Source organism: Mesoplodon densirostris, chromosome 9 (assembly GCF_025265405.1).
Source record: "Mesoplodon densirostris isolate mMesDen1 chromosome 9, mMesDen1 primary haplotype, whole genome shotgun sequence".
Classification (NCBI taxonomy): domain Eukaryota; kingdom Metazoa; phylum Chordata; class Mammalia; order Artiodactyla; family Ziphiidae; genus Mesoplodon; species Mesoplodon densirostris.
The window spans coordinates 57,568,093-57,582,953 of NC_082669.1; the positions used below are offsets into that span (position 1 = coordinate 57,568,093).

General features: G+C 34.9%; 1 protein-coding gene across 6 annotated transcripts in view; it reads right to left on the reverse strand.

Annotated features, from left to right (window-relative positions):
- Nucleotides 1–14,861, reverse strand: part of ANKIB1 (ankyrin repeat and IBR domain containing 1) — a 163,107-nt gene that overhangs the window by 30,147 nt on the left and 118,099 nt on the right. For all 6 annotated transcript variants that reach the window (XM_060107941.1, XM_060107937.1, XM_060107938.1 and 3 more), the window contains 4 exons: nt 11,497–11,705; nt 10,228–10,316; nt 5,404–5,548; nt 3,574–3,740 (listed from right to left, as the gene is read on the reverse strand). In XM_060107941.1, the coding sequence (XP_059963924.1) occupies nt 3,574–3,740; nt 5,404–5,548; nt 10,228–10,316; nt 11,497–11,705 (610 nt within the window). The remainder of the gene's footprint in view (nt 1–3,573; nt 3,741–5,403; nt 5,549–10,227; nt 10,317–11,496; nt 11,706–14,861) is intronic.

Below are 14,861 nucleotides of genomic sequence, written 5' to 3' on the forward strand. Positions count from 1 at the left end.
TAGGGGTGATGGTTGCACAACACTGTTAATGTACTTAATGCCATTGAATTGTATACCTAAAAAAATCACTAAATACCTGGAAAGAATAATTTAATTTTCTTAAATTTCTGACTTATTACCAAATCTGGCGTTTGGGAAATCTTTTCCATAACTGTGGTTTTATACAGCTCCTTAGTAACTTAGTGATAACTTAATAGACATTAAAAAAATATTGCGTTGATTAAAAGTAGAAGTAGATGGCATCTACAAAGTAGATCTTTCAAAGTAGATCTCTGAAAACTAACACATCAGAGAAAATAAGCCTTAACTTCTCCAAAGTACAGTATAGTGATGACAATGCTATCAAATGTAATAGGTGACTGATAATCTGGATTATGCCATGTGTACGAAGACAGAGTATTCTGATAGAAATAATGCAGATAGTGGAATGTTCTACAGACACTGGAAAACTAATTTCCTGAAGAAAGTTTTAACCAAGACACCAATGACTGGTAGCAAATACTCTGACAGACAAACTGTAATTATACAGGATAGTGGGAGAAAGCATTCTAGGTTCAGTTATTAAGGGCACAGAACTTGTTGGTGAACAAGTTATAATAGAAAAGGTTATCCTGTGGTGGGAAGGAAAATGCCTACTCCTACCTTCCCTCCCAACAATGAATATATTCAGTTCTATCCAAGCAGACATCTCTTGGGGATAGCTCTCAACTGATTCTGTCATATGTAGTTCTTAAAAAGAAGAAACTGTTATTGGCATTTCTTGTGGTTTTTGCAATCATTTTTAGAAAATATTTTTGAACTTTTGGGGGAAAGAAAGAAGAAAACCCTGAATCACATGCTTTTATTTTATAAAGATCTCTCTTGCAAAGCTTCCTTTTGCATGAAGCATACTTTCTCTTTGAAACACTAGATAAGTAAGGGCAGCAGAAATCTACTTAGAATTTCCTTTTTTTCTTAGAATTTCTGACTATAGGCAAAGCTTTTATACTATATGAATACGAGTAGGAAGCTATGTAAAAACTAAAATTGCAAATTAATTCTTAGAGAGGTGAAGCAATGTAAAAATCCTAGAATATACATATATCATATACCTACATATATCAATCCTATAGCTTAACGAATTTCAAAAATGAAAGGTAACAAAGTTAAGTCCTGGATTGCTATGCCAGAAAATGATGATACTATTTGCTAAGTTATCTACCACCCTTATAATAGGAGGAGTAAATAATTACCAAATGTGATCTTAAATCCATGTGGTCATCGATAGACAGATCCCCTAAACTGAGATAAAATTCCAAGTAGGGCCTGTGATCTTGGCATATAGTTTCCAATGGATACTGAGTATAACCGGCCTGATATTTTGGGGTGTGAGAAAGAGTAGATGATATATTTTCTCCAAACACTAGACTAGAAAGGTACAGTTTATAGCATCATATATGTTTACTGGCATATATAGCTTTTAGAGTCTAATCTACCTTGGTAGGTTTTTCCATTAGTTTCCATATTTTCAGTCAAACCAAACTTACTACTTGCAGCATACAAAGAGAGGTGGGGAAGAATACAAGAAAGTAAAAGCTAATCTACAGTGAAAACTAATAAAAGCTAGGCCACAGAAACCACAGAGTTTAAGAAGACAATGCCAATCACAGATTTTTCTTTTCCTTTCAAAACTTTATTATCCTCAGATCTTAGCAAATGTTATCATCTTCTTAATCTTCTAAACATTTTACTAATCTATGTTTTCCATTTTTGTAGCCTCTCCACCAATCCTCTTAATCAGCTTTTTTCATCCAGGGGTGCTTACCTGAACCAGAGGGCTCAGAAAATGATTTTCTGAAGGACAGTACATAATTAGTACCATTCTAGATGGGGTGTTTTAGGGCACTAGAGCTTAAGTTTCTCAAGAAATTAACTTCAAAGAAGAAGCTCCTTTATTTTCTTTTAATATTCTTACTTTATAATAAAGTAGATTCATATTAATCTAAGGACAATTTATATGCAAACAAGTAAGCTTGTGTGTATTCAGTAACTCACTTCTCATTTCTGTTGCTGGATCCTTCTCTCTTCTGGTGGGATAGTGAGGTGGAATTAGGACTCAACCATCGAATAGTAAAACATGTAAAACTAAAAATTAGGAATTTTCTTTTTAAATGTTTTGAAAAATTATCTTAAGGCATGTGGATATAATCTATTATTCAGTATTTTGTTGCTATTTTACTTGCTGAACCTGATTTAGCCATGAAAGTAGTAAATGTGGTTTTCCTTTCATTAATCACTATATTCAAGCACTTAGCCAGAAGCCTCGCAAACTTTTTCTGTAAAGGGCCAGATAGCAAATATCTTGGGTTTTGCAGGCCATATGGTCTCTATCACAACTACTTGATGTTGTCATAGCCTGAAAGCAGCCACAGACAATAGTTAAACAAACTGGCATGAGTGGGTGTGGCTGTGTTCTAACAAAACTTTATTTTTAAAAATTGGTGCAGACACTACTTTGCTGACACCTGACCTAGAATTCAGTGCTATATATAGGTTGGCAGTTCAATAAATATTTTTAGCTAATGATAATGATGATGAGGTTAAGAAATAGACCTTTCACGGTAGGGATATTTCCATAACTGCCTTTTTACTATCTAGCAGTGCTACAGTTTGATTTTGGTTTCTGATAAGCATACAAGTAAAGATTAGAGTTTTATATCTACTTCAAGTACAATATTTCCTTGCATATGTGATAAATCTGGAAATGAGCAAAAAGCATAACAAATACTATTTCTTCTTCTGATCACTTAATTAACGTAAACAAAAAAGTTATTATAATTGAATAAAGTATAACACTGATGTCAGACAAACATACAGTCAAGAGACTATACATAGTTACATGGCCTATCCGTTACTGATTTATCATCAGTTCATACTTACTGAGTATTTATCAGGCACTAGAAATTAAAACATAAGACACAAACTGGTTCCTAACTGGTACTGTGCATTAGAATCACATAAGAGCTTTTTTTTTTTTTTGGAGCCCCACTCCAAAATCCACTAAATCAAAATATCTCTTGTTGGGGTCTAGAATGAAAATTTGGAAAAGCTGTCTTAATACTAAATTCTGGGCATGCCTGGTTAAGAATCACTGCTAGAGACTTCTACTTTAAGAAACGATGTTAAACTCTAAACATTTTCTAATCTATGGTGAGTAATTTGGTATTAAAGTTCAAGTGCATGGGCTCTAGCATCAAACAGAGCTGGGCTTTAATTCCATTTCTGCCATTTCCTAGCTGCATAACCCTGGGCAAATCTCCTGTGCCTAAATTTCCACATCTGTAAAATGGGTATAATAATATCACTCCGTTCATAACATTGTTAGGAGAATTCAATATTTGAAAATATTTGGCAAGGTGGCTGGCACACATCAAGCACACAATAAATGTAAACTATCACCACTCTTTACACATTTTTTAATGAATAAGAATGATATCAAAAATACTACAATTTAAAGGCCTGATTCAAAGTATAAAGTCTCTTTAAAAACTGTCAGAAAGGTGATTAGGCTATTCCAACTTGTCTTTTACTGACCAGCAGAAGAGGTGTCCTTTTCCACAGTCCACAGCAGGGGCTCTGAGCAAGGGGAAGCTGAGTGTATCCGACCCAGATGTGTTTGACCCTTGTTTTGTTAGTCTGACTGCCCTTTCACAGCCTGGAGTAGGACACCATTTAATGGCAGGATTATTTTCAACAAAGGCCTGTTTAAACAGCAATAACAAAACATAACAAAACATTTTAACTCTCAATTCTAATAGGGAGTGTACCCCATATGTCAATTTACTTTAAAGCAAAACAGAGTGAAATAAAAAAACAAAGCGTAGTCAGTCTCAAGAAACACTTAAGATAGTATTGGGATATATAAAATAAGAAGGAAAAATGTGGCAATTACCTTAGTAATGACACGACTTTTAAATTTTATGTTTTCTTTAATCTAAAAACCAAGTAGATGATGATAGAGTAAAAATGCAACTATTCATATAGAAAATGTGTAATTTAAAAATGTTTTCTCATACAATGTGCCACTTTTCTGATGGAAAATAATTTTTATAAATAGAATCTTGTGATTATTAGTTGCATCAGAACAGTAAATTTCTAAATGGTACTCTAATGATACATAAAAATCAATATTATAAACATAGAATTACCATATGATCCAGCAATTCCACTTCTGCATATATACCCCAAATAATTAAAAGCAGGAACTGGAATAGATATTTGTACACCCATGTTCATAGCAGCATTATTCACAGCAGTCAAAAGGCAGAAACAACCCAAATATCCATGGATGAATGAATGCATAAACAAAATGTGGTATATACATTATTGGACTATTATTCAACCTTAAAAAGAAAGGAAATTTTATACATGCTACAACATGAATGAACCTTGAAGACATTATGCTAAGTGCAATAAACCAGACACATAAGGATAAATATTGTATGATTCCACTTATATAAGATGCCTAGAATAGTGAAAGACATAGAGACAGAAAGCAGAACAGTGGTTACCAGGGGCTGTGGGAAGAGGGAATGGGAAGTTAAATGTTCAATGGGAACAGAGTTTCAGTTTGGGATGATGAAAAAAATTCTAGACATGGAGAGTGGTGATGGTTGCACAACAAAGTAAAAGTACACTTAGTTCACTTAAAACTAGTTATAATGGTAAAGTTTATGTGTATTTTGCCACAATAATAAAAAAAAGCAAAATGTAAAAAAAAAGTCAATATTAAGATGCCTTCTATGTTAAAGAAACAGTAGGATTTCTTTTTTAAAAGTCCATGTATTAGGGTTTAGACCATAAAAAAATCTGAACAAGACAGTTAAAATGTAACTTTTAAATCATACAAAGAATATTTGCGTACACTTCTGAATAACTCCTCAGTGAAAAAGAAGATGGGGAAAAAAAGATGAAATAAACATTATAATTTGTTTTATGAAACTATTACTTGAAATTAAAAATCCATAAATTTCCAAGTTGATAATCTTTATTTCTAAATATTTACACTGAGGAGTAAAAATATTTCTTCTGGAAAATTTAAAATAGTTACTATTTACTTTGAACGTTACCTTGATCAATCAGTTATAAAAGTTCAACATGCAAATCAATGAATAGTTCTGAGCGATAGTTTTATTTTTTTTGTAAACTACTATTATGGCTTTTTGCTTTTACTTCTATCATGATTATAAAATAATGCTTTAGTTTAAAACTTTAATTTAGGCCACCATTCCTTTATGCAGTTTTTCTGACAAAGTCAGAGTCCATTACTTTTGTTTTCAAAAATAAAACAAAAAAATTCAAATCTGTTATATAGGTTTAATAAAATATACATTTTGGAAATCACACAGATAATTGGCAGCATACCTTAATATCAAACTGTAGGTATCGTTTGTCCATCTCCTTAGAAACTACGCTTTCTATGATATCCACAGGAACAAGTTGGAAGCAATCATATGCAGGGCAGAAAATGTTGTGAGCTTCACCTTCTTGAATTTTCAGATTCAAAAACCTATTAAAATTATCAATTGATAGAAAAAAGGCAAGGATATAATTTGCACAATCTAAGAATCTTTTCTTGATGCTGAATTTTCTGTTAGAGTATAATTAAAATATACCAATGAACAAACTGTGCAGTATCAATTGTAATACATTAATTCATATAATTCACAAACACTGAACACTTATTACCTGCCCAACCATTCATTATATATGTATGAATATTTATATACAGATCTATGTTTTATAATTTCTTTAACTTTGTTTGCTTTATCCTCTTTAAAAATTTGCAATATATTTATTTAACATTAAAAATAGAAATAAGTGGTTTAGAAAGGTCATATTCAATTCTCAATATTCTACACCTTTAAATTAAAGATAGCAATGATGGGCTTCCCTGGTGGCGCAGTGGTTGAGAGTCTGCCTGCTGATGCAGGGGACACGGGTTCGTGCCCCGGTCCGGGAAGATCCCACATGCCACGGAGCGGCTGGACCCGTGAGCCATGGCCTCTGAGCCTGCGTGTCCGGAGCCTGTGCTCCGCAATGGGAGAGGCCACAACAGTGAGAGGTCCACTTACGGCAAAAAAAAAAAAAAAAAAAAAAAAAAAAAAGAGAGCAATGGTACAGAATTAAACCATAGATAATTCAAGAGATTTTTGAGGTGGCACTGGAATACAGCATAACTTTTTGAAGAAAAGGATTTCTGCTTATATTTCATTTAGACAAATATTAAAATGAGTTTCATGTCCTACTCTAGGCACACTAGTTGAGGTAGTACAGAAAAGGCATCCTGGAAAGTGGCAGGAATCTAGCCCAAGGTAAATTAAGTGGTTAACAGCAAGGTTTTTAATTAGAGAATTCCAGGTCTGCCACCACCAAGATATATGACCTTAAGCAATTCACTTAACTGTTCTGGGCCTCAATTTTGCTATATGTAAAATGGAGATAACAATATGTACTTATCAGTGTTATTATACAGATTATATGATATAATGTATGTGAAATATTTACATGGTGCCTGGCATAGAATAAAGAATTCATAAATTTTAGTGAGGGTTTTATCATTAATATTTCCCATGGAAAAAGAAGAAATAAACTTTAAAATTTTTATTTATTTATTTATTTTTGGCTGTGTTGGGTCTTTGTTGCCACACGTGGGTTTCCTCTAGTTGCAGTGAGTGGGGGCTACTCATCGTTGCAGTGCACGGGCTTCTCATTGTGGTGGCTTCTCTTGTTGATGAGCATGGGCTCTATGTGCGCGGGCTTCAGTAGTTGTGGCTCGCAGGCTCAGTAGTTGTGGCTTGCGGGCTCAGTAGTTGTGGCTCGTAAGCTCTAGAGCGCAGGCTCAGTAGTTGTGGCACACAGGCTTAGTTGCTCCATGGCATGTTGGACCTTCCCGGACCAGGGCTCGAACCCGCATCCCCTGCATTGGTAGGCGGATTCTTAACCACTGCGCGACCAGGGAAGCCCCGATGAAACAAACTTTTGAAGTGTGAATTTCCCTTGCCTGAGGAGACATATCCAAAAAAATATTACTAAGACTGATGTCAAAGAGCTTACTGCCTATGTTTTCTTCTAGAAGTTTGTGGTTTCAGGTCTTACATTTAAGTCTTTAATCCATTTTGAATATATTTCTGTGCATGGTGTGAGAGAGAGTAGTCCAACTTGATTCTTTGTATGTGGCTGTCCAGTTTGCCCAGTACCATTTATTGAAGGGGTTATCTCTTCTCCATTGTATATTCTTGCCTCTTTTGTTGCAGATTAATTGCCCATATAAGTGTGGGTTCATTTTTGGGCTCTCTATTCTGTTCCACTGATCTGTGTCTGTTTTTGTGCCAGTACCAAACTGTTTTGATAACTGCAGCTTTGCAGTAAAGTTTAAAATCAGGGAGTGTGACGACTTGTTCTTCTTTCTCAAGATTGCTTTGGCTATGAAGGGTCTTTTGTATGTCCATACAGATTTTAGAATTATTTGTTCTAGTTATGTGAAAAATGTCCTCAACAATTTTTAAAAGTGTAAAGGGATGTTGAGACTAAAAGTTTGAGAATAGCTAATTGTAGAGTTCCTTTTTTCACAGAGCAGGATTCTCTTCCTTTTAGCTATGAATAGGTTCCCTGTAAAGTTAGATATACTTTATCTTAATACTTATAGTTCCCTGTCAAAGTGCACAACGTACTTAGACACAGTTATTATATAATGATGTTTTTGAATTTTATGTATTCTAAATACATCAGAGCAGGTTTATCTCTGGGGAATTAAATGACAGAACTGAGAAGACCTCACTGAAGAAAGGATCATCTCTCTGTGAGCCAGTCTACTAATTTTCAGCAACATAGAATTTCTCACTAAATTTAAAAGCAGAACATAGAGTTGATGAATGAACGAGAGAAATCTGGGGCAAACTTTACCTATATTTTTATCTTGTAGGTCAGCTTCACAGATTATATCGTAAGTTCCCACTGTTTATTACCAAACTTAGTAAGATGGTAATAACTAACATTTACTGAGTGGTTGCTATATGCCAGGCCCTGTTCTAAGCATTTTCCATATATTAAGCCATTTAACAATAAACTGGCAACAATCCTATAAAGTACTCACCACTGTCACCATTTTATAGTTTAGGAAATTGAGGCACAGGAAGGTTACCGCTTACCTAAATCAACAACTAATCAGTAGCAGGAAGGATATTCTAGGCTGGGTAGAAAATAGTAATTTTCCTTTCATTTAAGCCCTTGGCATAGATGCTTCAAAGCATCTGTATGGACTGATAAGGGGGTAGAGAAGAGTAAGATAAATTAAGATGTTTTCAAAACTATCTAGGGACCTTTAAAAATTCTTCCTTGCTTCTTAGACTGAAGAGTTTTTCTATATGCCCATGAAAGGACTGCAATTAATTTTTAAATGGTTTTATTCACATACGAGTCACTCAATCTGGAACTTGTTTTACTGATGCTTGATTTGACAAGAACTACCTGGTAGGAGAGAGGAGGAGTATCCTAGGTAGGCTGATAAGGTACCATGGAAAACAATAATTAGATCCTTCACATTTAAATCTTACCATTAAGTATGGGAGATGGTTCCTGTGATAGGAGTTTGGTGAAGAAGGTCAAGGAAGTTCAAAAATATTCAAGTAAATCCCTTACAGGGGCTCAATTTTCACAGAGAAATCAATGTCAACAGTAACAAACTTGGTAGAACCCAGATAATACTTCCTAATATAATACAGTTGACAATTTTAAGCTAAATAAAGTACTAAACCTGTGGAAGATTTTCTGTGCTCAGAACCAGCTCAAAGTTTGCTTTGTGTTGTGAGTTCTGACCTTTGCCAATTAATTTATCTGTATCAGCTGCACTGATTTGATCCTATCTAATTAGATTCAGAGTAGAGTCTAATCTGTTTTAAAAAGAACAACCAGATATTCTTACTTATTCTGATTTTTTTAAAAGCAGATTATTTTTCCCCTCCAAATAAATAATATAATATACAAATCCATTTATACAAATATAAATACAAATATAATCTTCCCTTATATCCCAATTTGGAAAACAGATAAAGAAAATGTACTCAAAATGAAACCACAGTGACAGAAAGAAGATCAGTGGCTGCCTACAGATGGGAGGTGGAGGGTGGTGGTGGAAGGATAAGACGGAGGCAGAAAGAGAAGGGTGGGAGGGATTTCAAGGAGAAATGAGGAAACTTTTGGGGGTAATGGATATATTCATTATCTTGACTGTCGTAATGGTTTCATGGGTATATATGTATGTCAAAGCTTATTGAATTATTTATTTTGAATATGTGTTTTAGTGTATGCTATCCATACCACGACAAAGTTATTAAAAAAAAAATTTCCTCAGGTTCTTGCTCTCTCACGCAACATGGTATTCCCTAGTTCCCTACACTTGGTTCCTAGTATTCTACGAAAAAGAACAGTTTGAAAACTTTTTCCTTAAATATTAGTGATATGCTTTGCTTAGGTCATCAATCATTAGATTTACGTGTCTCCAGAGATAACCAGATAACATATTGCTCATTATATTGATCTTCTTCATTTAGTTTATAAACCTCTCTCAAAAAGTACAACATTAGAGCAACATTAATGGATGGTGAGAAAGTATAAATCTTGGCAAGGTAATAGGAAGGAGAATAGAGATAAACATGAGAAGGAAAATAAAATTTCAATTTGTAATACAGACCAACCATGCTTAGCAGAGACATCTAACTTTGAATTGATTAAAAAGGAATTTTTAGCATCCATATTCTTACAGATTTCCAAGGCTATCTGCTTGTCACAGAAAGTTCAGAGAAAGCATAAAAACAAATGCTTAAACAATCTTGGGATATAAGAAACTGATTCTTGATATTGAGGTGCAGGCTTAAAATTTATAATAGATGAGAAAACTTATTCACCTACATCTGCTTTGTTCCCCAAAGTACCTTACATTAAGCAAAATAACCTTAATTACTAAATTAAATAATTTTACTAAATTAAATAATTTTACTAAATTAATAGATGGGAAGATGTCAAAATAAAAACAGAATTCTTCTTTAGTAGTAAAATATAACACATTTGAGTGTAACTCTGAAACCAATATAAATAATCCATATCATTAAATATTGAAAGCAAGAAATTTTATTGCCCGATTAGAGTGCTATCATGCAGTAAGAAATACTAAGCTGCACATATACTCACGACTCCCAACATCCTCTACAAAAGTCATGTCCACAGGGCATATCCACTGGGTCTTCAAATACAGAAATACTGCACATACAAATGTCACACTGGAAGTGAAGAAGAAAAATGATTTAAACAAAGTCGTACCTTGGAGACAGAACATCTCTTTGTTCATTAGCTTATGGCAAAAATAATAGCATAGTAATTATAAACAGTGTTTCAAAGTTATAAGGGAAATTAAAGTTAGTGTGCCTACCTTTGACTAAATAACAAATACCATGCTTATCTCATTATAAATTATTGTGGGATTTAAATGTTTTAATGCAAAAGTGAAATTCTTAAATTCCAAATGTATGTGGTAAATTAGTCAGCAACTATTTGTTTGGAAAAGGAAATACAAGAAACAAATCATTGTAATGTATTCAAGTCAAGATCAAATTGCTCCTTGCAAAATAACCACTTCAATATCATGTCCTTCACCCTATACGCATCCCAGAAAATCTACAAAAACGGAGTAACTCTGTTTCTTCAATACAGCAACTCAGGAAATTCAGAGTAGCAATTTAGGGATTTCTACCCAGGGAACCATGCTACAAAGCTGTGTATCTTCTAAACAATAACCATCTTTATAATGTTACAGATGTGAATTACAGAAGTAGGATTCTGTTTTCCAAGAAGGCCCAGATAAAATCTGGAGTGCATTCATATTTATAACATATTTTGTGTGGCTGAATCATTTGAGAAACATAAAAATTTCCTGTAACAGTACACCAATGGTTTGCTAATTAAAAATGCACACAATGGCAGTACTGTTTCTCAATAAAAAGCAAATATTTATTTTGGAAATATATCCAGATGACAAACTCCAGAAGTTTTATTGAAACAAATACATAATCATCAACATAGGATAAATTTGTTCAGAAAAATATAAAAATATTTTCATATCTTTGGTTTCAGGTGCCTATCACAAATTCAACTTTTAATATTTCAGTATGGTGTGCTCAAAATTTTAAGCAATTGGAGATTTTAAGTGAAAATATTGTAGATGGTTTTCCCAAATTCTTTTATGTTTTCTGTTTTAAAAGAGAAAAATAAAGCCCTTTTGTTTTTCAATCTGTAATTCAGAGATATCAAAAATAGTCTGTGATAATAAATATTTACCAAAGCATGAAATAACTGAACCCTTTAAGTAGGGTATAGGATTCAATTACAAGAATATGACTAGAGGTTTCATGAAACAATATTAAAACTAAAACTATGGGAAGTACACTGAATACTAAACCATACCAAACTGGTGTCCAAATCCCCAGGAGATAAGCTTATTTCATCTGGAGAGGTGATGGAAGAGCGTGTAGTCCTTGGAGTTCTTGGAGAAGGGAGTGTGTCCCAGGCATTATACCCACTTGGTGGTGGAGTTGGCATCTGAACACCTGATCGTTGGCAGCAGTTCTCTGGGTTGGACATCCAAGCTTCAAGTAATTTCTCCCTGTCCCAATCTTTAAGAAAAACAGAATGGATATCTCTCAAATAACAAAGAAAATATGGTGATGTTTTAAGAGCTTCATAATAACAAAAGAGAATAAGTTAGAGAGATATAGGTCATCTATGAAAAAAAATTATTTGTATCAAAATAGTAATCGCAAATGAATATTCATGATTTTATATCCATTTATATTTATTTATTTTTTTATTTTTGCTGTGCTGGTTCTTCGTTTCTGTGCGAGGGCTTTCTCTAGTTGCGGCAAGCGGGGGCCACTCTTCATCGCGGTGCACGGGCCTCTCACTATCGCGGCCTTTCCTGTTGTGGAACACAGGCTCCAGACGCGCAGGCTCAGTAGTTGTGGCTCACGGGCCTAGTTGCTCCGCGGCATGTGGGATCCTCCCAGACCAGGGCTCGAACCCGTGTCCCCTGCATTGGCAGGCAGATTCTCAACCACTGCGCCACCAGATAAGCCCCCTGGCAGGAGTTCTTTAGACCCAACCAATTTGTCAATTACTTGCCGCGCAGTCTTAATTTGGATGTTTGGTGGTCCTCTGGGTGGATCTTGTCAAGTCCAAAGAGCTAGAGCAATAGGAGAATGAGAAAGACTGAGGCGGGGAAAGCCTTGGCCTCAGTGCGCTTCTTCACGGCCAGAGAACTGGTCTCTGCCAGATTCTGCAGGTGACGTCAGCTGCCACTTAACGGGCTACTTGAATCTACATGGCTCAGGATAAGTCCCAGCCACCCTTCAGAGGGCAGCTGTAGCCCAGTAGGCGGATCGAGATTATGGCCTTTGAGGCCCCGCATTGGGTGCCAGAAAAGATGTTGCAGGAAAGAGAGTGGGGTGCGAGAGGATGGTCACATCCCATCCCAAGTCATGTCTGAATCCCTGGGATGGCCGCCAAGTGTGGATTCTTGGCTTTGTGCAGGCAAGAATTCAAGAGCAAGACATAGTAAAGTGAAAGAAGGTTTGTTCAGGGAGATACACACTCCATAGACAGAGTGTGGGCCATCTTGGAAGGCAAGAGCCCATTTATATTTTTAAACAGAATTTAAACTTTTATAATTTATCATGGCTTACAACCATGTCAATATCTAATAATATGGTCAAAATTTTCAGTCATTTCTACTAATAATCAAAAGTGGTGGCTCACATATCATTGGAATTTACTAAATTTTTATTGGTATAGGTTTGATTAAGCCATTTTACTCTTTCAAGAATAATATGTAACTGCACAATTGGCCTCACTGCTGTCAAGTTGTAAAATGATTACACAGCTAACTATAAGCATGTCAAAATGCCAACAAGTCCTAAAAATCATTTGATAAACAGCTTGAAAACAGAAGGAACTTCTGAAGAGATTATGATTATGAAGTTTTAGTGAATTTGATATAAATTCCACATTAAGTGAGCCTGATTCTGGCTTAACTAAAAAAAGGTTACCTGCCTAGTACAAACACTTTATAGTCAAGTGAAGCATGTTATAAGTCCAGAGCCATAAAAACCTAACCCATTCAAAACAATAAACTGATATATCCAATGATTTTCCCAGGTGTTTTATATATATTATTTTATTTACTCCTCCCAACAAACTTTTCAATCATTATTGAGGTGAAGAAACCAAGACTCAGGGAAATTACACAACTTGCCCAGGCTCACACAGATATGAAGGATTTGAAACAAATTTCTGTGAATTCAAAGCCTGTGTTCTTTCCACTGCAGCCCAATAAAGCACAGGGTCAAAAGTAATATGAGTCAATTATTTACCACGGGCCCATTCTATATCATTTTACAAATCAAATACAAATAACTGTGAAAACTTTCTATATAAGACTTTTTTCAACCATATGAAGTCAATATATTTGGTGGTTTACCAGGATAATTATGATTCAGACATGCAATGAAGATAGAGTGTGTTTCCATATGTGCAAAGGCACAGAAGTATAATGGAGAGATATGAGCAGCTCTGTAAAGTTACAGTATACTATATTGTGGTTTGGGGAGATGGAAGATAAGATTGGAAATGGGAGTCATTACAAAAGAAGAAAAATCCAACAACTGAAAAACGCTGCACATGAGTGCATTCTAGGAAATGTTGCTAAATGGACCTGAGTGTTTTGATAGGCCATTACAGGCATACCTTGGAGATATTGCAAGTTTGGTTCTAGACCAGTGCAATAAAGCAAATATTGCAATAAAGCAAGTCACAAATTTTTTGGTTTCCCAGTGCATATAAAGGTTATGTTTACACTACATTGTTTTTTTTTTAGCTATAATGCTATTACACACTTAACAGACTACAGTACCTTAATTAAAATACTTTATTGCTAAAAAACACTAACCATCATCTGACAATGTAGGGTTGCCACAAATGTTCAAATTGTAAAAAATGCAATATCTGCAAAGCACAATAAAGCAAAGTGCAATAAAATGAGGTATACTTGTACTTACTTAAAAAGTTAAAACTTTCTTAGAACAGCATGATTATTTTTCAAATCCCCACTATAATATGTTTTCATAAATGGAAAAAAAGAATTACTATAATTTATATACACACAAATTAAATTCTAGTCTTATTTACTACAAATATTTTCCAGCACAATTTCTGCTTGGATTCTATCACATCATTCATTTAGCAAACATTTATTGAATGTCTTTCATGTACCATACACTATGTCAGGCTGTAGGGATATAATAGGAGGAAAACCCAGGCAAAATTCCTGTTTTCATGGAACTGAGAGTCTAGTAGGGAGAAAGACATTAAGTAAAATCAACACATTAAAAAAAAATCATCACTGTCAGAAGCACCATTAAGAAGAGGTAGAGACTCCCATTCAGGGAGCTCATGGCTTGGAGTGGACATCCGAAGGATGAGTGGGACCTAACTGGGTAAAAGGAAGAGGGAAAGACATTCTAGACAGATGGTACATAGCACGTTAAAAGGCCTTATGGCAGGAGAGAAGGTAGCATCCTTGTGAAATTAAAAAGTCAATGTAGCTGGAGCATGGAGACCAGAGGGGAAGCACTGTGTGAGTGAGGCTGAAAACAGGCAGGGACTAGGCCATGTAGAACTTTTTAATAATACTCCTATCATCAGTTTAGAAGTGACAGGAAGCCAGTGAAAACTGGGCTTAGGGTTAGGAAGAAGAGGTTGTCACGGTTAGATCCGAA